Here is a 22395-nt window from a genome sequence, read left to right as displayed (position 1 = left end):
TACAGGCAGAGAGAGCAGCATACATGAATGTTTATTTAGTCCAGTACAGAACTGCTGATATAAATTAGCCGAATAGATTTTCAGAGATGAGGTGGCTTTATAGATAAGTGTACAGTGAAGACTGATGAGTATGAGCCTTACAGTTTGTGATACATCACCAATTTATGTCTGTCTGAAATGCCCCATTTTAAGATTTGTGAGGAACACAAAGACAAGGTAAACTGGAAAAAATATTACGGAGTGATCTTTCCTTTTGGCTTATGGGGCGTTACATCGTCAGCCCAGTTTTCCCAACGTGATACAAATAATTCCTATTTATGATATAACATATGCCGTTATCTAAATGACCAAATCATGCATTTAAAGCTGGGTCCCAGCCGTTTCCTCGTAAGAGCCTTTTTTACCCTCTACCACCAATATATTTAAGATTTTTTTTAAACCAATCTTGAGGTATTAGTCCAAAACATAAGGTCTTAACCTCCATGGGCACATGACATCTGAAAATATCTTGTAAGACAATGCCAGAAAACATGGTAATGATGCAAACCGGGAGTTATCATCATAGTGGGATTTCTGAAAGGGTGTAATAAAATACCTTACCAGGCTTGTCCAACTAAACTCCCTTTTAATTTTGTGAACTGGTAGACTTCCATTGATACGTCCATATTGTTGTCCATTCTTCCTCAGATATGATGATCCTTCCTTCTCCCATTATGATTTAATATACAGTGCACAGTGTCCATTTTCAAATGTGTGCATCCTTTTTGGTGTGAACCCTTAAAACAAGTCAGTGTCTACTTGTCACGGGTTATTTGTGAACATGAATTGTGAGCAGTTCGACCCAAGTTTGATTTGTTCTTCTCAGATTGTTACATTTTAATAATTTTGAGAGTAGCATCCAGTATCTAATATTTGACAAGAAATAATATCTGAATCTGAAACAGAACAGAAATATCACCATCCTGATAAGTGATTAATCGTTTAAATCATTTTGTTAAGCAAAACTGCCAAACATATGATGGCTCCAGATTCTCAAATGTTTTTGTTGCTTTTCTTAGTCTTAACGTTACAGAAAATGTTATATTTTGTTGTGTTTTTCACTGTTTTCTGATGTTTTATGGAACAAAAAATGTATCGAGAAAATAATCTGCAGATTAATCGATAATGAAAATAACCGTTAGCTGCATCCCAACAGGGGAATACGCTTTGACAGCACAGGAAATACTTGTGAGTAGGATAAATTCATTGATGGTTTTGGAGATTTGCTTACAATAAGAAAAATACAGAACATCTCCACTCTCCAGCCTTATCTCTGAAGAAAGAAGCCTCCTGGGGTTGAGAGAAGATGAATAAATGTAACTGAAAAGACAAGTTGAAAGCATTTCCATTAGTGTAAAGTGTACGTATAGGAGCACATCATGTGAACGTGTGATGCAGCTACGGGTCCAGTAAGATGAGATGTAATAAGGACTGAACAAGGTAAAGAAAATAAATGTAAAGAGCGAGACAGAGGAGCCATTATGTTGTAAGTACATCACTGCATGGTAACAACTAGTGCTGCAGTAAAGTTGCTGTATTTATGAGGCCTTATATTCTGCTGTCCCACTCTACATCCACTTAGTGTATGTCTCTGTTACTCTTTTCTGGGCTGGCTCTCTCTTTTGTCTCCTCAAACTACCTCCTTTTTCTGGTTCAGGGGTCGGCAACCTTTACTATCAAAAGAGCCATTTAGGCAAAAACAATAAATACAAATCTGTCTGGAGCCGCAAAACATTTGATCATTGGGATGAAGGTAACACAGTTTATAGTCTAAGTATATAGTATATATACTATATACTTAGACTATAAACTGTGTTACCTTCTAATGCAGTGAGGGCCAAAATGCAAATGTACTACGTAGTATTAGGGTCACATTGAGGGAAAAACATGAGATTTCCAGAATAAAGTCATAATATTACGAGAAAAAAGTCATAACTTTACGAGAAAAAAAGAAAATTAATACTTTATAATATGACTTTATTCTCATAATATTACAACTTTTTTTTCTCGGAAACATATGACTTTATTTTCATAATATTACGACTTTTTTCCGGAAACCTATGACTTTATTCTTGTAATATTATCACTATATTCTCGAAATCTCCAATTTATTTCTTTTTCCTCAATGTGGCCCTAATACTCCGTCATACCGTCATGTCATAGACCTACAATAATGATAAATTAAAATTAAAATGTAAACAAAAAACAGTTATTCATTTCCATTTTAAAAAATCCACAGGGAGCCACTGGAGAGGGGCTGAAGGGACACATGTGGCTCCGGAGCCGCAGGTTGCAGACTCCTGGTCTGGTACTGTTTGTTGATGTTAATTTTTGGTTTTGTTTTGCCTCAGATTTGTTGTGTAGAGCACCAGATGCCCTTCCCTTGAAAGCTTCTATTCTGTCTTTAAGCCGGAGTGTGTGCCCTAAACCAAGGTTAACCACGGGATGTTGCCTTTTATTTCAAATATGAATCACTATTCTGTTACTGTAATGTCTATTTCTCTCCTCAAATGTTTTCAGAAACATCTTGTAGTGTACTGTTTAACTGTAAAATTAGAAAGTTTGTGACCCGGCAGCCATGTTGAGATCAGTTGAGGAAATACCAAGCACCGCCCACCAGCCGGAGCAAACTTTCTCATTTTACAGCTAAACAGTTCACTACAAGATGTTTCTGAAAACATTTGAGAAGAGAAATAGGCATTACAGTAACAGAATATTGATTCATATTTGATAAGTGCTGCCTAGTTTGACCATTTGAATTTGCGAGTGATTGACAGCTGCCTCCGTTGAATGAGTGAATGTAAAATATCTTGGACATTTCATTACTGAAGACATGATGAGATGATGATGACATTTATAGGCAATGCCGCAAGTTGTACGCACAAGCAAACATTGTCTTACGGAAGTTTAGTCTGTGTTCAGATAGAGTGACGATGTCTCTGTTCAGAGCATATTGTACACCACTGTATACAGCCCATTGGTGGTCAAACTATAAAACAGCGAGCTTACAGAGACTTCAGGTCGATATAATGATGCAATGAGAATATTATTAAAAAGACCAAGATGTTCCAGTGCAAGTGAAATGTTTGTGTCTGCAGGCATAAATACTTTTCAAATCGTATTAAGACATCTCATGTACAAATTTATATGCCGGCTTAATCACTCTGAGAATGACATCATCTTGCGGTTGTCTAACATCAGATTTAGCACTACACGGTACCAATCACAGCTGTGGAGGCACTGCTATAGTTCTTTATATGTAAGGCATTGATGTATGTATATATTTATATTTTTAATATCTTTTAATCATGACTTTTTATAGTGCTTCCTGTATTGTAATGTATTATATGTAATGTATTTTTGTTGTTGTTTTTTCTTTTTTCTTATCTGGACCTTGAGTCTGCAATAAAGTTTGAATTGAATTGAATTGAATGAGCAGCCAATAAGAACTCTCTCTCTCTCTCTGTAATGACCTGTGATTGGCCAACGTCTTCTGGCTAGATGTTTTAAAGCCTGAAAGCAGAGCCATGAGGAGGTGCAGAAGTCTAGTTTTCTCTCAGAGCACTTGAATAAAAATATGCTGAAAGGTTATTATGGAACTTTTGTCCAATGATGCCGAAACATATTCTACATACTGCAGGTTTAACATGGTGAGGGCTGAGCAGGTGGCTCGCAGCTAACGGTGCTAACAGTGATGGCAACAGTGCTCAGTGCTGACAGAGCTAACAGTGTTTACCTGGGGGGACCGGACCACGGGACCGGAGGGTGGGCACTAAGCTTCCGCAACGACCTGTAGGTCGGGACGGTGTTATCAGCAGTAATGAGAGCAGTAGCCCAAGCACCATGAACTAAAAGGCAGGAGAAGATCAGATTACAACACACACATAGGGAGAGCGACTTCATTCTCTGCTCAGGTATCGTTAGACATTAATCCTCTATTTCTTTACATAGCAAATAGTTGTTTGCTGCTCTACTAATGCTCTGAATGTTGAATAAAGAACCTTGTAGCAGTCAGCTAGTCTCTTTCTCCCCCCTGTGGCCTTTTGGTTTGCTTGCTTCGGTGTGTTTTAGTTCATTATCTCTTTAAGTAACACAAAACAAACCAATTAAGCTATGACTTATGTGTGGTCTTCCTTTCTTGTGACTTTTCTTTGGTATTGGAATTGAATGTGAATTTGTAAAACTCTGAATTCAACACAAATTCAACTTCACAAAATTCTGCTATAAATGTATTTATTTGAAAAGGATTCCCACTAGCTGATACCAGTGGCACCAGCTAGTCTTTCTGGGGTCCGAAATCAAGTACATTACATTTATCACATACAGTACTGTACATACTATACAACATCATATTTGCGTTACGAAAACAACATTACAATTTTCCAAACATATGTAAATTTCACATTCATTCACATCCACAACCATTTAGTCTCAAGGCCCATCATCAGGGAACAAAACAAAAACATGACCAACACTGGACTATCGATCAGCTGCTTCAGTAATGTATTCTTAGATGGTATTTGACTATAAAAACTCGGGTTTAGTGGAATAAATGTTGTTACTAAAGAATGTGACTGAAATCAAAACTTTACATTTTACAAATTCAAATCACATTTAAATTAAATTTGCAAGAGAGAACTGACAACTGATTTAAATTTTCTGCTTTCGTTAAGTAGTTCTTTGGTTTCTACTGAGCTCATTGGAAACAGTTCTGCTCAAACAGTAGGAAGCAATACAGGCAAAAAAAAGAACTTCAATAACATAGCATAAGCATATAATCCCACTGCCCCCTAAAGGAAATTGAATCCACTGGTAACCGTCTCTTGTGGGCTCTTGCAGTATGGATATGGATATTGAAAATGTGAGCAGCTGTCAGGCGAAAATGCAAGAAGCCTAATATTTCCATCTTGTGGACGTTTAAAGGTACTTTAGCACATGTTTCAGTGACAATTTTACAAAGTCAAAATATTTACTCCTCTGTTCTTGGATACATCTTTTTAATCAGCCAAATATATAATAATAAAATAACAAATATTGTTATGTTGTGATATTTTTCCTGTGACAGGTGGACGTCCTTCTGTAAATGGTCCAAAACACTGAATAGTGATTGAACTTTTTCATCCCAAAGGTAATTGCTCTCAAATATAGTACATAAACCACAGTGCGGCTGAGGTGTTTCAGTCAACTCTCTCTCATAGAGATATGAAATCCCAACTGTTGGCAGCTCAAAACTGAGACAGATGGTGGTTTGATCGTGACTGACGCAGACAAAAACACTCCTCAGGTGACCTCAAGTATCAGCCAGACTGGTAACACCAGCTGGCAGATACAGTGTGTAGGATATAACTGCATTGGAGGGCTTTTAGTGGCTTTTAGATGAATTTTAATGAGTGTGTATACAGTGGTTTAACGTGGCAATATCGAAGATTTTCACTTAAATGTCTGTTAAGTCATTTTCTATTTCAGAAGGAGGTAACACAATGGTGATTGAGCATATGGCCCACTGATGAAAATATTGCAATATTTAAATATTTGCAGTATTATTTAAATTTAAACTGGGTGTCTGTGGTGACACTCACGGAAAAATATCTGTTTTACACTTTTTCTCCACACACAAAAAAAATACACACAATTCTGAAAACTTGAAGCTCATGACTGCGTCCGAAATTATGATTTGGGAGAATCTGACTTTTTTGACGTACAAAACTGAGTTTTTATAAACGTTTTTTGACATACTATACCATGACTTCCTTAAACATAATATACTATGACTTTCTATGATTTTGTTCGACATACAACAGTATACTAGAATTTTTTTTTTTTTCGACATACTATACTAGAACTTCTTTTTACATGCTATACTAGGACTTTGTGACTTTTATTCACTCTTTTCGACATGCTGTAACTATACTATGACTTTTTTCTGAATCTTTTTCAACATACTATACTATGACTTTCTTCGACATGCTATACAATGACGTTATTCAATAACTTTCTAAAAAAAAAATTCAACATAATATACTCTGACCTTTTTCGTTATACTATGATATGATTTTTTTTAATTTTTTCGGCATACTATACTATGTTTTTTTTACGATATAATTTACTATGACTTATTTTTTCGTAATACAATACTATGATTTATTTTCAACATACTATGCTATGGCTTTTTATCGACATACTATACAATGACTGTTTTCATTTTTTTGACATACTGTACTATGATTTCTTATTTTTTCGTCATACTATACTATAACTTTTTTTCAACATACTATACTATGACTTTTTTATTTTTCGACATACTATCCAATAACTTTTTTTGGACATACTATGCTCAGATTTTTTTTTTCCGACATATAATACTATGGCTTTTTGTCGACATACTGTACTATGATTTTTTTTCCGACATACTATAAGATTACTTTTTTTATTTTTTTCGGAACTATACTATGACTTTTGTCATTTTTGTCATTTTTTATACAAAAATAAAAAAGTCATAGTATAGTATGTCGAAAAATTTTAAAAAGTCATAGAACAGTATTTTGAAGAAAGTCATAGTATAGTATGTCGAAAAAATTTAAAAAGTAATCTTATAGTATGTCGGAAAAAAATGAAAAAATGTCATGGTAAAGTACAGACGTAGGCAAAATCGTTGGTTTTTCTTTCTTTAACGGAAGGGTACCAACAATGGTCACTGAAATAACTTGAAACTGACAAAAGTAATAATAAATAAAAATTCACTGAAAATTAACTAATGAAAATCAGATATTGTTTTTGAATTATGGTTCAGCAGAATCATTTAAAAAAACAAACTAATGAAACTGGCCTAGACAAAAATGATGGTAACATTAACTTAATATTTTGTTGCACAACCTTTTGAGGCAATCACTGCAATCAAGCGATTTCTGTAACTCTCAATGAGACTTCTGCACCTGTCGACAGGTATGTTGGCCCACTCCTCGTGAGCAAACTGCTCCAGCTGTCTCAGGTTTGAAGGGTGCCTTCTCCAGACTGCATGTTTCAGCTCCTTCCACAGATGTTCAATAGGATTTAGATCAGGGTTCATAGAAGGCCACTTCAGAATAGTCCAATGTTTTGTTCTTAGTCATTCTTGGGTGTTTTTAGCTGTGTTTTGGGTCATTATCCTGTTTGAGGACCCATGACCTGCAACTGAGACCAAGCTTTCTGACACTGGGCAGCACATTTCGCTCCAGAATGCCTTGATAGTCTTGAGATTTCATTGCACCCTGCACAGATTCAAGACACCCTGTGCCAGATGCAACAAAGCAGCCCCATAACATAACCGAGCCTCCTCCATGTTTCACATTAGGTACAGTGTTCTTTTCTTTGTATGCTTCATTTTTGCGTCTGTGAACATAGAGCTGATGTGACTTGCCAAAAAGCTCCAGTTTTGTCTCATCTGTCCAAAGGACATTCTCCCAGAAGCTTTGTGGCTTGTCAATATGCATTTTGGAAAATTCCAGTCTCGCTTTTTTATGATTTGGTGTCCTCCTCGGTTGTCTTCCATTAAGTCCACTTTGGCTCAAACAGTGACGGATGGTGCGATCGGACACTGATGTACCTTGACCTTGGAGTTCACCTCTAATCTCTTTGGAAGTTGTTCTGGGCTCTTTGGTTACCATTCGTATTATCCGTCTCTTCAATATGTCATCAATTTTCCTCTTGCGGCCACGTCCAGGGAGGTAGGCTACAGTCCCATGGACCTTAAACTTCTGAATAATATGTGCAGCTGTAGTCACAGGAACATCAAGCTGCTTGGAGATGGTCTTATAGCCTTTACCTTTAACATGAAGGTCTATAATTGTCCTTCTAACCTCCCGAGACAATTCTCTCCTTAGCTTTCTGTGGTCCATGTTCAGTGTGGTACACACCATGATACCAAACAGCACAGTGACTACTTTTCACCCTTTAAATAGGCAGACTGACTGATTACAAGTTTGAAGATACCTGTGATGCTAATTACAGGACACACCTTAGTTTAACATGTCCCTATGGTCACATTATTTTACATCTTTTCTAGGGCTACCATCATTTTTTGTCCAGGTCAGTTTCATTAGTTTGTTTTTTAAAATGATTCTGTTGAACCACAATTCAAAAACAATATCTGATTTTCATTAGTTCATTTTCAGTAAATTTTTATTTATTATTACTTTTGTCAGTTTCAAGTTATTTCAGTGACCATTGTGGGTTTTTCTCTCTTTAACGGAACGTTACCAACAACTTTGCCTACGTCTGTATGTCGAAAATAATAATGTCATAGTATAGTATGTCAAAAAAGTCATAGTATAGCATGTCGAAAAAAAACCATAATATAGTATGTTGAAAAAATAAAAAAAAGTCATAGTATAGTATGTCGAAAAAAATTAAAAATGTCATAGTATAGTATGGAAAATAAAAAAGTCATAGTAAACTATGTCGAAAATAAGCTACAGTACAAAAATTAAAAAAAAGTCATCGTATGGTATGTCGAAAAAATAAAAAATTGTATAACCCTTTTTTATTCCAACATTACAGATGTAAACAATGAGAGAGAAAACATAACCTACCTTTTGATGACAGATTGGGCAGCTGTATCTCAGGTGGTGGAGTGTGTTGACAAATATGACATAGGAAAAAAGTATCTTACGAATTAGTGAGTCAGTCCGGGTAGGAGGGAGGCGCAACAACAACCAGCAGGATAGTAAAAACGACAACCAATCACACATTTCAACACGTAATCTTAGTATTCTTCGAAAAAATTTATTGAACAAAAGTATTTAAATTCTCATCACGTTGTCGGTGATACAGTACCATAGTTTGATCTCAGCGATTCATATATGCACCTCATCTTATTTTTTGAATATATACATACAGTGGAGACAAGAATTAAATAACAATGCTCAATAACATTCAGATATATCATATAAAAGCTGAGGACCCCGTGATCAACAACACTTCCATTGGTAAACAAATGCACAAAGGAAAAGAAAATAGACAAGGAAAATGTTTGGTAGGACTAGAATCGTTTTTCATTATAGACCAGATGACAGTATATTTGGTTTCTTGCAGTAAAAGATGACTCTTATTATATATTGACAGTTAAGTTAATTGATGTTAAGCCCCGCCCCCTTAGCTAAAATGTTTACTACTCAAAACTGAGTAAACAGAAACGGGTCCTTGATTTCAGCCAGAGGCAGACAAAAACAGGTGTGTCTCATTTCCAGCCAGCAACAGTAAATTTTGCCATCTTAAATGACAACTGTCGCTGGAAGATTTTATTTGCTGTAGCTGACTAGCTAGTTAATAAGTGGTGGGCTATTTGGCCTTGGAAGGGGCAGGGTCTATCTGCAGTCTTGCAGGCTACACGACACAACCACTTTACTACAAGACACACCGACTTTATTACACGGCACACCCCCTGAGATAACCCAAACCATGAGTAGTTTTGGTGCCTAAACCTAACCAAACTGTGACCGTTTTGAGGGTGTATCATTTAGTAGGCGTGTCCTTTAGTACTGTGCACCCACAGATAGACCTACTTGGATGGAAGTGACGCTCGGTTACTACTGTGGGTAGTAAGCTAGTTAGACGATCGTGCTAATGATTATATTAGAGCAGATAAACACACCGTTTAATCCCTTCCTTATACTTTCATTCAAGCTTTTGGTTTTGGAAAAGCTTGGAAATAAGACACTCCCTCCAAACTCTTCATGTTAAATGTCTCGTAGACAGACCTGCCGTGCTCGGTTACAGTCGCTAAGCTATGATTGGACAATCTCTGCTCGGGGGAGGGGTTTAGCAGACTGGTTTCATGAATTAGTAGTATTATGAAGTATTTCCAAATCATTTGTTGACCTATGAATGACAGTGTGTGATGTATATGTGTAGAGCTCAGGGCCATCCCTTCTTAGTTCATTACTTACTGTGGCCTCAGTTGATCACTAAATTGTGTAGTTTATTTGTGTATAAAGACACTTTTCTCCCAATTCTCTGTAATCGCAAGATTCACAAAGATACTCATCTTTGACAAATACGAGGTACTCTTTTATAACTATTAATTCGCAGGAGCTGGAGCAGATCAAGTGTAGTTACTCAAAAGTAGTTACCAAAAAGTTTTTTTTATTATTCTTCTTCTTCAGTCAGTATCCTCATGTAGCTACAGACACATACTGGAGAACAGAACAGGAACATGTTCAATGTGACACAATATAAAGCATGAGCATAGAGCTACGAATGAATGCCAAGTATGGTGAGTGCAGTGCAGACCTGGAGCCAGTAGTATGGGTACAGGTTGGCACATTTGGTTACATTGATAAACATTCAAACTCTACAGGAAAACAGAGCTCTCCCCTATTGCATTAATGCTCCCTCCCCCCGCCCCCCGCTGCCTTTTAGAAATATTACAGGAAGTATTGTATCCAGATTTTCAATAACATCACTACTAATGACTGGGTCTGTGGGGACAGAAACAATTTGAGTAAGTGACAGAAGACACAAGTTCAAATGGGGGAGAGAAATCATGTAGAGGAATGATAAAAAAAATAAGGAGAAAAAGGCAAGAGAGTGATTCTGGTCACTTTGTGAAGTCGTTGTATGAAAGAGCAATGATTCAAACCTCCAGAGAGGAATTTAAATTATCTTTAAAAAAAAAAAAAGTTAACTTAGAACAAGCATTGCTTATAAAAAATAAATGAACAAAATAAAACAATGGCCAGCAATTCAACAGGTAAGGTCCCTCAGAGGTCTGTCTTCCTATGTGGATTAAGAGCAATGGTGTAACCTACAATGTGCGTGGTAGTACATGGACATTATGTATGACATCAGAAAGAGAGCTCAACCCCCGACAAGGCCTCAGGCGTTCTGTTAGCAGCAGATGTGGTCACTGCACATTCAAAAGACAGAGGCTTATTATGCACCGTGCCGTACATGAAGGATGTATCTGGGTGTTTGCTGACACAATACTCACCTTCTTGGGGTTAACTGCTCGGTTGTAGAGCTAGAGAGAGTTTCATCTGATCGCCACTTGAGGGCGACAGATACAAGTGGATGTAGTACAGACGCCGCAGCGAGAGGGTCCAGAGCTAAGGCTTCAGTTAAGACAGTTAGAGGGGTGGCATTAGTATCATGTGTGTATGAAGAGTGTGTGTTTATGTGTGTGAGATCCAGTGTAGGTGTGAGGATGTGTGAATCACAGCAGCGCTTTCACCAGGTACAGCTTGTCTCCATATTCGCTGGTGAAGATGGGGGCTTTCTTGTAGTGCTCCACTAGTTCATCGATGGAGCTGAACTTGCGCTGGCCGATACAGTAAACTCCGTCACACTGCTGCACTTTAAAGTGCTTATTCTTACCGGCCGCCTTCAGAGACACAGAGAAATCATTGGGCTGGAAATAGAGAGGGAGACAGTTGTGGATATGGTTAGAAATATGAAAGAGTGATAGAAAAAAAACATGCAATGACTTTTTAAGACAGACAGCTTTACTCCAGCAGGTGGCAGTGTGTTCTCACATTTAAAGATCTGGACCCACATTTATCAAACTGCAACATGTGACATTTTGAACTTAAAAGATAAAAAGTAAAAATCCTTCACTACTCCTACGCCAAAACTTAAAAACAACAGCTACTTAAAGAAACATTTATGACTTAAAAATACTGAATTTAGAGAGCACCAAGAATCTCTTTAAGGTTCCCTGTTAAGTATTAGACTGCGTTGCTGTTCTATGAGTAGGTCCCGTTTTGTTTATGACATGCACACATGGGTGATACACAGGCCTACCAATGACTTCAGACTATTCCACTGATCAACAGGTGGCAGTAACATGGCAACATATGCAGCAATGCGCCAACAAAGGCAGAGGAGGAGAAGAAGAAGAAGGAGAAGACATGTTTTTAAATGACTTTTCAGTTAAGCATTAGTCACGATAGAAAAATCAGTCCAATCTGGGACCATATGTATACTTCAGAATAGGATAGTTTTGCATATTATTTGCAGCTGCTGCTGCTTTTTCTTGTAAACCTCTTGCTCCATACGCATAGTTGATAGGATGTTACACTACTTTTATGTTTTACTTCGGATTGATTTTGTCTTTCTATGCAACTTTCTGTTATTTTATCACAATTTATATATTCAATTACAGTTTATTATACATGTTAATTGCTAATGACGATATTAAGGTTTCAGACAAACAATATTAACTACAAAACTAGAGACCATCTTGCGATGGGATCACACCAGCCGCAACACCAAATTGGGCCAGGGGCGTTAAGTGGGGGGGCCCCTTCCCCACTTTCTACCCCCCTAAACCCTTGCTTGGACCGCACCCAACTCTGCCTTCATTTTGACCTCAAATACACACCTGGAAAGTTTTGTGACTGCATCTTGCACAGTCGTGACGCTATCGCAGAAACGGAATCTGTCTACATCCATACACATAAATAAACACGTGGCAAAGGACTCAAAACGGCCTCGGTGGTAGTTCCTGCTACATTAGGTTTCTTCAGGACCACATTTTGCCATGATGAGTCACACATAGACTCACATGGTGAAAACAACAGCAGCGGCGCTGTGGTGGCTAGTAAATATGAAAACCATATATGTTTTTGTAGAATAGAATCGCAAGGATTTTTAAAAGATGTAGGTTTAATTCTTGTGTCTGATTGGCTCTACTGGCATACTGTATATGCTAATAATCATGTAATCACTTAAAAGCCGCTCTTAAAGGTTACTCTGACACTTTGTTCTAAGTAGGAATGAGTCAATGATAAATGTGTCATATTCTTCACTTATAGCAAACAACATTTTGGCTCTTAAATACGGGCCCATAACGTGTCATGCTGGAACTAATTCACATTTCTTATGTTTCCAAACGCAGATATTCCTTCTACTAAAATGTATTAAATGTCCTCTTCTGCCTCATTTGAGTTCCTCCCAGCCTTCCTAATGCAACTCAGCCATGACGTCACCCCACAGACTCACCGATGACTCGCTGTCTCGTACGAGGAAGTCGCCCTCCTCTCCTCTCTCGTTGAGTATACACTCGGCCTGGTGTCTGGTGACGTTGCCGTAGTACCAGTCCCTCCCGGCGAACTTCCCCGAGCGCGCCGGTGCCACGGAGCGGTTCTGCGGGGAGCTCGACGTAGAGGAGGGCAGGCCGGGCCGCTCGTCCAGAATCATCACATAGTTTTTAGGCACCAGGCCCACTACGCCATGTGAGTTCTTACACCTCCACCACTCCGGGTCGTTCTCAGGCTTCTCCACCACCTCCATGACCTCTCCCTTCTCAAAGTTCAGCTCCTCCTCTGTCACAGAGCTGAAGGGGTAGAGCGTTTGAACCAAGTGGAGCACTGCAACGTGGCCGCCTGCACGCCCGTTGGCCAACGAAGTCCCTTGAGAGCCTCCCTGGTAGCCCTGTGAGGAATCTCCTTCCTCTCTATCATCAGCCCCACCGACCTCCTCCAGGACATAATTGGAGGGAAACCAGCCCACGCGTCCCTCCTGACCGCCTCGCCACCAGCCGTCACTACACTTCTCCATCACGACCACTTTGGAGCCCTTGACCAGGGTCAGCTCGTCTTCTCTCTCTGCTGTGTAGGCAAACTTGACCACGGCGGGGACGTTGAGGTCATAGATCCTTTCAGCAGCTCCTCCTCCGCCCCCGCCCCCGCCCCCGCCCCCACTGCCATTGGAGGGGTACTCCGTGTCTGAGCTTGGCGTTGGGGAAGCATCGCGGGCGCTTGTCTTCCTCTTAGTTTTTCCCAAACCTGCAGCATGAACAGAAACAAAAAGAGAATGTGACGTCGATAGAGAACCAGATTGTTTCTTCTCATTTGCTTTAAATTAACTTTAAACCATTTCTAGACTTTTTGGCCACGACTGTAAACACAACATTGACATATTATTAAAGTTGATACGGCAAACGTGTTAGCAAACAGTTGCTTGTTTGCACATCCAGCAGATATGATGCAACATTATTATTCATTTGGAATCATGTTTGTGAATGTAAGTCACATATTCAGCTCTGTTTTGGTCTCCTAAATGCTCCACTATGTTAGCTAAAGAGTAACTTTGTGTATCTGCCGTTTGTTGCTGGGCAGGAAGCTTTCAATGGGGTCTTCAATGAAAACAGCTGCCTAATGAAAACGGTGAGAGTGAACCTTACAGTTACGTTGCAGGTTGTAAAATCAAAACAATGACCTGAAAGATGCTAAAATGCTACGTAGAGCTGATGTGAGCAGCAGAGTCAGGTGACAATTCACTGTGGGTTTGTCACTACAAGTAAACTCTTTCATAAATAGTCATTTGATTAGGGGTGTTAATAATTAACCGTTAACCGACATTAATAACTTTTACCGATTAACGCTATTGGTTAAAGCTGAAGTAGGCGAGATTGGAGCAAATATGATTGAGAAAAGTCTGCTGTCCATCTGTTGTCTATGAGAGGCAGCTGTCAATCACTCGCGAACTCCGACCAAACGGTCGAACTAGGCAGCGCTGATCAAATATGAATCAGTATTCTGTTACTGTAATGCCTATTTCTCGCCTTAAATGTTTTCAGGATCATCTTGAGGTGTACGGTTTAGCTGTAAAATGAGAAAGTTTGTGACGCGGCAGCCATTGTGAAATCTGTTGAAGGAACGCCAAGTTTTACTGGGACAATGCACACATCGTCAAGGCTGCTAACTCTCCTGGACGGGTGAGCTGGGGACTCCGTTGTCTGTTTTGCGCGTACACTGCAGCTGGCGATAAATGACGGATTTAACCTGTTTGTGCATTGGATTATCATTGCAGCTGGGCGGCTCGTTAGGCACTAAAACCACACCACAGCTGCATGCAACGCACTAATTTTGTAGGTTAGCAGTTAATAATCGGTTATGGGGGGGTAAGTTATCGGTTAGAAAAAAAATTCTAAATTAGCATCCCTACATTTGATCCATAAAAATATTGATTGTAGCAGCTCTAAACTTGAAATGTATAATCCAAACACATTAGGGCAGTTGTGAGAGGCTGTGAAGAGTGAAAGCAGGTTTTAGAAAGCGGGGAAAGGCCTGAGCTCCGCGGGGAGAGGAGGCAGTTTAGGTCAGCAGGAAACTAATTGAGGTTGCAAGTTGCACTCACGGACCCTCAGAAGCACAAAAACTACTTCAGAAATAGAGGATACAGGATATCCCATGAGAAACCTCAGCGGGTGAAGGACAGATCGATACTGCTGATAATAGAATTAACACAGAGGTGCACACATCCACATGCTCTGAGCGCCCCATGTCCTTTTGCTCATACACAATGAAATGAAAGCTCGTTATCTAGTTGGTATTCTGTCGACACCATCCACACGCCGTATACACATCTATACTAATCAAAAGGCTGAAAATAGGTGGTGTAGACAGGGAATGGAAAGTGGAGCAGGCACCGTGGGTTTGATAATGACAAGCACATCCAGGATCAAAGTCTGCTCCTGTCTTACCTGTCTCTGCCTTTTCCATTCGTGTACTTTCAAAGACATCTTTAAGCATTTGTGTTTGCGCACTTCAATGAGACCTTAAGTTTCTAAAGTCTCTCAGCTGAACATAACCAAGGAGGTCTCCTCTTCAAATTATTGTTAAAATAATAACGACACACTATGTGGTTGACAACATTTAAACCGTTCACTTGACAGTTGAGGCTCATGTGTGCTACTAAAAACTGAAGTGAGTTTCTTGACAGCTAATCACCCAGTTTTTTCCCCCACAGTGCCCGCTGAAATGCCACAGAAATGTCATTGCCGAATACAACATTTACATTGATTGGAAAACTGCTGGGTTCACACAGAGTAGCATGAAACTTGTTGGCAGAGATGAGAGGACGAGGAGGAGGGATGTGGAGAAAGACTAGGAGTCCCTTGGCTGCTGTTTTCTCACACAAACAGTAGACCAAGCACATCAGAGGCCACAGCTGACACAAACGCAAAGAAGAAGGATGAGACAGGAATAACAAGCAGATCATGTTTATGGATAGACGTGTTCATCCGACATATCTGATAGCTGTGTGTGTGTGATTCTGTATCTCCTGACTGTGAGCCAAAGACAAAGGTTGACTCTTGGGCCTACTTCAGATGGTCCCTTAGGAAAAATAAAATGGACTGTCGCTGCCACGGGGTAAAGACACACAAGGAGGCAGTGAACACACACTCACTCGAGCAAAGCGGAAACACTTTAACGCACACACACACACACCTTTCTTCTTCACTCATTTCCACTTCAAGGCACCGGCCTGCTGGTTAGAGCAGCAGCAGCAGGCTATTCCCTCCTCCCACACATTCACTCCCAACCTTCACCTACCTCTTCATCTCGTGGAAGGAGACTAGATTTTCAAGCCCAGAGGACTTCCACTCAGAGGGAAGTCAGTTGATAAAAGCCTCGATGACTGCATGTTGCGGCGTATTGCTTCACGAGGGCAGTTGTGGAAGTTACTGTATTAAATGAGCCCACACAATACCACACCACCCACCAGACACATTTAGGAACGCAGTAATAAAAAAGCTCAACCTGGCCCCTAAGTGAAGAATTAGCACTGTGTCAGCGAGTGCTGTGAGTTAAAAGAGTACTTTGAGTGAATCACAGATGAGCTATGTGGCCCTTTAAATAACCCCAGCAGCGTTGCTCTCTTCTCAATATTCTACAAGTGCCACTGGCTCTATATTCACTGCATTACTGTGAGTAAAACCAGTAAAACCTGCCGAAAGGCTTGAGAAGATGCAGCATTTGGGGGCATAAACTGTGCAAGAACCTGAATATTAATGGTTCAAATATTGAGCTCCCCTTGAACCCGATTGAATCACTTCCTTTTCTGCCTCCTTCCAAAACACACCAGCATGTAGATGACAAACACGACGGTCACTCTTACAGTTTTAACAAAACTTGTCAGCTGTGCAGGTCACCACACTAACCATCGTGCTGACAGCTTCAAGGAAAACTTTGCAGATTTTCAACTTTATCTCTATCTATCTATCCGAGTTCGGGATATAGTGTGAAAATCACCTGGAGTTCTTGCCAATGTTCTCTGTGTCTTTGTTAGACTAAAAAAAGCTAAGAGAGCTTGTGTAACGTGGCGTACTCGCTGCACGTTCTGCATCCTGGTACATGTAGGCACAGATGGCACTGGGGAATTTACTTCTTCAGTGGACTACATTTACCATCAGCACTGACAGGACAGCCACTTAAAAAGGTGGCAAATTTTCACTTTAAGGCTATATTACACACTAATACATTACACTGTTTTAAAACAAAAATCTATTCCGTACATAGGAGAGTTTTTGCACCGTTTCAGAAAAAATCTCCGTCCATACTAACACCCCTGAAAATGCATATCACATGATTATTCACGTACAATGGGCTTGTGCGTGCCGGTGTCAACAGGAAATCAGATTGTCTTCTCTGCAGTTGGTTGCTTAGTTACAGAAATTACAACGGAGTATTATTGTACTTCCTATAATTAAAGATAATGTTTATACCTAAGATCTTCCTCTATCTATCCCACACACGTACTCAAACAGAGATGAATTTAGTGAAGAAAAAAAGTTTTATTTTTCACAAACCGTTAAGTTGTAATTCCACCGTTTGGCCACTATGATAATTTCTGCCTCCTTTCTCAGCTTGTTTGAGCAGGAAATGGGGCCGTTTCGCTGAACACTTACAATAATTATGTTCATTAGAAAGTACGGAGTAAAATGCACTGCAAGGATATAATGCTGTTTGACCTGAGGACAGGACAAAGTGCTTTTAAAACACCTCACATTCACCCACGCACACTCACACACTGATGCCATGTAAAAACTCAAGTGGACAGAAATCTAACTTGCCTCTTAGTCGTACTAGTAAGTACTGGCCCAGTTTCAGCAATGAGTGGGACTCTTGCTGAATTGTTTCACCCATTACTGTCTTTATTTCCTATGAGAAGAAAACTGGGGCACAAAGCAGCATGGAGCCATTTACAATTCTGCCTGGATGAATGTCGATGATACAACTGCATTAAAGCACAGTAAATAAGGAGGAAAAGCAGATAACAGTAATCACAGACCATACGCAAGGTCCATTATCACGATGTGGACTTACTGAGAGCCGAAAAAGAGATAAAAATAGCCAGAGACTACAGACCGGATGAAGTAATCACGCTCTCAGCCAATCAGGTTCTCTATTCAAGTGTGTGAGTAAGATCCATTAGCCCCTGACCTCACCTATTGCTCATCACCTCATCAGGAAAATGTTCTCGCCTATTGGATTTGATCGGGCTTTTAACACTAAAGAGCTACTGGGTGGAAGAAAACTACTTAGACTGAAATGGAACTAGGCCATAATGTTGTAGTCGATATATAACAAAGTCAGGGACAGAGAGGTAATCTATCATTCCAGCACAACCATTAGCTGCTGATTTCTCCACTAATCAATCTGCTGATCATTGAAAAGCAGAGGCTTACACTGACAGAGAATGGGGCTGATGGGAACCACGTGGAAGTGTGTGTGGGGGGGATGCATGTTGCACACAATGAGAGGGTGACAGTGGCAGGCTGTGCCACGCTGGCCCACATAAAGCTGCAGTTTCCCCGAGGGCTGGTATCCACAGAGCCGAGAGGAATCATCGCATTAGACCAGACACCCCCCACGCCTCATCTCCTTCTCCTCTCTCTCCTCCCCCCAAACTCCAAATATGTCTTTCACGACCACACAGCTACTATTTTTATAACAATTGAACTTCTTGATCATTCTGTCTTGTTAGAATTTCTACCACATGTTTTTTATTTTCTCCCCCATCTCTGTCTCTCTCTCTCCCTCTACCAGCCTGACAGAAAATGGTAACTAATGCTAGAAATGTCAAAACAGATGAATTCCTGTGCCGTGCTCCAGCCTGCTCTTTTCCAGCTAAAAGAAAGTAGAGCAAGCTGATCATTTTTAGCTTAATTCTTTCATTCTTGACTTGAACTATATACCGACACATCCCAGTTTAGCACACGTCTATAAACTGATGCCATCTCATTCTGTTAGGGTCTGCTTTTTGGCTCTGTGGCCTCTGTACTCTATGGCTGATTAGTGGATTCAGTACCCTAAGTAATTTTGTGCGCCTACCTTCAAATTCAAAATCATAACATTTTATTATTTCATATGCTGTTGGGAGGTCTTATGAGATCATTTGTCTCACTATCAGTCATAATAAATTAAACCAATTTCATGATGCCTGAGAGACATAAACAGAGATGTTTTGAAGCCGAGACTGAAGGCTCAGAGGCGACAGTTTCCTGCCGACAGCTGCACCGAAGAGCTCACCGGTAAATATCAAAATAGAAATGCACAAGATGATTGTGTTGGGAAATGGTTAAAGCCACTGCTTGCTGACATGTGGGGGAGCTATGTACAGTACATCTCTCTCACACACACACAACTGCACTGCAAGCTCGGGTTTTATGCACAAGCTGGTGTGTACAAACTATGCTACAACACTAAAGTGTGTGTACATGTTCATATCACTCTTGGATTAAAGAAACGTGGGTATTAATAAATAGATCATATTAGTAATGTTCAAGACAAAGAACAACCTGTCCATTATTTTTCAATTAAATGATTGCTTGGTTTGTCCAACTAACAATAAGATATTCAATTCATAATGATATAAAAACAGAAAAAAGCAGCAAATATCCATATTTGAAATCGTTAGTTGCAGCCCTAGAAGAAGAGTTGGGTCAATACTCAAAAGTATTGAGATGTCTTTATGTGACAAGTTAGTAAGTGTGTTTTTTATAAATTTATTTTTAAAACAAGGCAGCCTTTTTTTAAATTTGCATCAAATGTTATTCTGTGTTTCTCTGAGATTAAATGCTGGTCCTGTGTTACTAGTTGATTGTGACAACAGGGAAAGGTTTGTTGTTCAACTTTGTTGCAAAATGAAGGAGGGACTTTTCTAAATGTCACTAGGTGCATTATGAAATCCATCTCTTCTGTGTAACTATGTAATTTTCTAAGATCCCATTTATGTTTTATAGCTGGCTGTAAAATAAATGAAACCCCCCTTTATTTTTTGAGTAGCTTATTAATGGTCTGTTTAGCTTTTTTTGCCTTGCACGATTCCATACAAGTAGAAATAACCCTCAAGCTATATCCACTCATACTATATGCACCTACAGTCCCTCTCATAAATTGGCAGCTATGGCTATATACACAGTCTAATGTATTCAAAGTCATGACTGGGGACTGAGACAGTGTGCTGACAGCTGAGAGCAACGGCCAACTCAACAGGATCCCCGGAGTGCACAGTGACAGCTCCCAGCAGACACACAGTGAGTGTGCATGCACACAAACTGACCACTGTTGATGGCCACACTTTAACTCCTGTACCAGGGAGCAAAAAGTATTGAAAAGGAAGTGCAGGGATTTTCCACTTCTAGTGAAAATCATCTACTGACATTAAAATGTAAACACACAGGCGACCTGTTGACCTCTAAGCAGAGTGAAACTAAATTCTTCTTACCCAGTGTGTCTTTGATGTTCTTCACCAGCGAGCCTTTCTTCAGGCTGTTCTTGCGCTCTACGTAGTTCGATGGCACATACCCCGTTTGGTTGCCGGCGTTGCGGACACGCCACCAGGTCTTTGTGTCGTCCAGGAGGAAGAGACGCTCGTTTTTACGGATGTCAAGTTCCTGGTCCTGCTGGGCAGTGTAGTCCCACTTGGCTACAACAATCACCTCCTCTGTCATCTTTCATGGAGTCCTCCTGTGGAAAAGACGAGGACTGGAGTGAGCCATGGAGTAACACATTTTACAAACTGCCACATACAGAAATACTAGGGATGCACTGATCCGACTTTTTCAGTCTCGATACCGATTATCGATACTGGGCTTTGGGTAGTGTGTTTAATTAATAAGCTGTGTGCCTCACTGTGTGGAAGAGACTGGGATCATTCTTTTATGTGTAGAGCAACGTCAGGCTTGACTTATATATTGCTTTTCTAACTTTGTAAAACAAAATGTAACAAATAAATAGAGAGATATAAATTTAGTGAATTGTTATTTATTATTAAAATAAAAAAATCTTAAAAATCTTAAATCTTAAAAGTTAACAGGAATTACAATTCAAGTTTAAACCTTTTTAATGCAGCAACAAATTGGTCAAAACATCAACAGGAATTAAAATTTCAGTGTATAATCTATATAGTATATAAATAAAGAATTGAATTTAATAGAATAATAATAGAATTTTAGATTAGATCCTGATGGGCAAAGTTTGCACCTTGCATGGCAGCCTCTGCTATCAGTGTATGAATGTTGGTGTGAATGGGTGAATGCTGACATGTAGTGTAAAGCGCTTTGAGTGGTCGGAAGACTAGAAAAGCGCTATATAAATGCAAGTCCATTTGCCATTCAATAAATCGGCCCCATTGTCACCGATATCCGATCCCGCTATTTGAATCAGTATCAGCCCAATACGTGATTCGGTATCTGTATCGGTGCATCCATAATAAATACATACATATATACAGTACATGCATACAGACGCTTCAGAGTGATTATTAGCATAAACCTGACAAAAACCCAAATATTCACTGGTGCTTATGAGTGTAATTACCTGTAGCTTCTGAAATTGCTCATTCAGACAAACGTTCAAATTTTAGATCAGTGCATATATAAAAGCACCCAGTTTAAAAGGAATTAAAATCACTCGCTCCAAGCCCCAAACAAAAAAGTCAGCAATGCAATGACAGGTCATTCAAAGCTTAGTACTTGACAGTGTCAAATATAATGCATTAATTAAGATTCATTCAACGCCCAACACAAAGTTATCCTTTGGTTTATAATTAAGTGACGATCAGTTGAGCCAAAGTATGAATAATGGTGGCCATCAACATTGAAACAAGACTGCCTAAAATACCTTTTATTCGACATTCATTTGTCTGTAAATGTAATATTTCTAGTGTAATGGGTGATTTCAAAGTGTATGTGTGTGTGTGTGTGTGTGTGTGTGTGTGTGTGTGTGTGTGTGTGTGTGTGTGTGTGTGTGTGTGTGTCCCCAATAAGACTCAGTTTTGCTACAAGAGTGACAAGTCATTACAAATTAATCCATATCCATCCATGCACACATTTTTTAAACCGCTTATCCCAGCTCACATTGGGCATTAGACGGGATACACCCTGGACAGGTTGCCAGTCTATCACAAGGGTAAATTACATAACCTTGCTAAATATTAGTTTAAAGCTTGTGGTAATATTCAGTGCCTAAAACTGGCACTAAAACTGATAATTCCTTGGATGAAGATTATGGCCAAATCTCACATTGCTCATGAACATCCTTCTGTGTAACAATTATAAAACCCAGAGGAGTCACATCCACAACACACCCT

General features: G+C 39.6%; 1 protein-coding gene across 2 annotated transcripts in view; it reads right to left on the bottom strand.

Annotated features, from left to right (window-relative positions):
* Positions 1-10687: 10687 nt before the first annotated feature.
* nck2a (NCK adaptor protein 2a) overlaps positions 10688-22395 on the bottom strand; it is a 38943-nt gene continuing 27235 nt past the window's right edge. The window contains exons 2-5 of one of the 2 annotated variants that reach the window (XR_012597125.1): positions 20530-20771; positions 13015-13799; positions 11006-11422; positions 10688-10921 (exon numbers count right to left, since the gene is read on the bottom strand). Coding sequence is in view for 1 of the 2 variants with exons in the window: in XM_074658901.1 (XP_074515002.1) it covers positions 11228-11422; positions 13015-13799; positions 20530-20755 (1206 nt within the window). In the remaining variant the exon portion in view is untranslated. Of the gene's footprint in view, positions 11423-13014; positions 13800-20529; positions 20772-22395 lie in introns of both variants that reach the window. The other variant, XM_074658901.1, reaches the window with a different exon arrangement.

This window comes from Sebastes fasciatus, chromosome 14, assembly GCF_043250625.1.
Source record: "Sebastes fasciatus isolate fSebFas1 chromosome 14, fSebFas1.pri, whole genome shotgun sequence".
Taxonomy (NCBI): domain Eukaryota; kingdom Metazoa; phylum Chordata; class Actinopteri; order Perciformes; family Sebastidae; genus Sebastes; species Sebastes fasciatus.
Note: the sequence above shows the minus strand (reverse complement) of the source record. Positions and strands in the feature narration are given on the sequence as shown.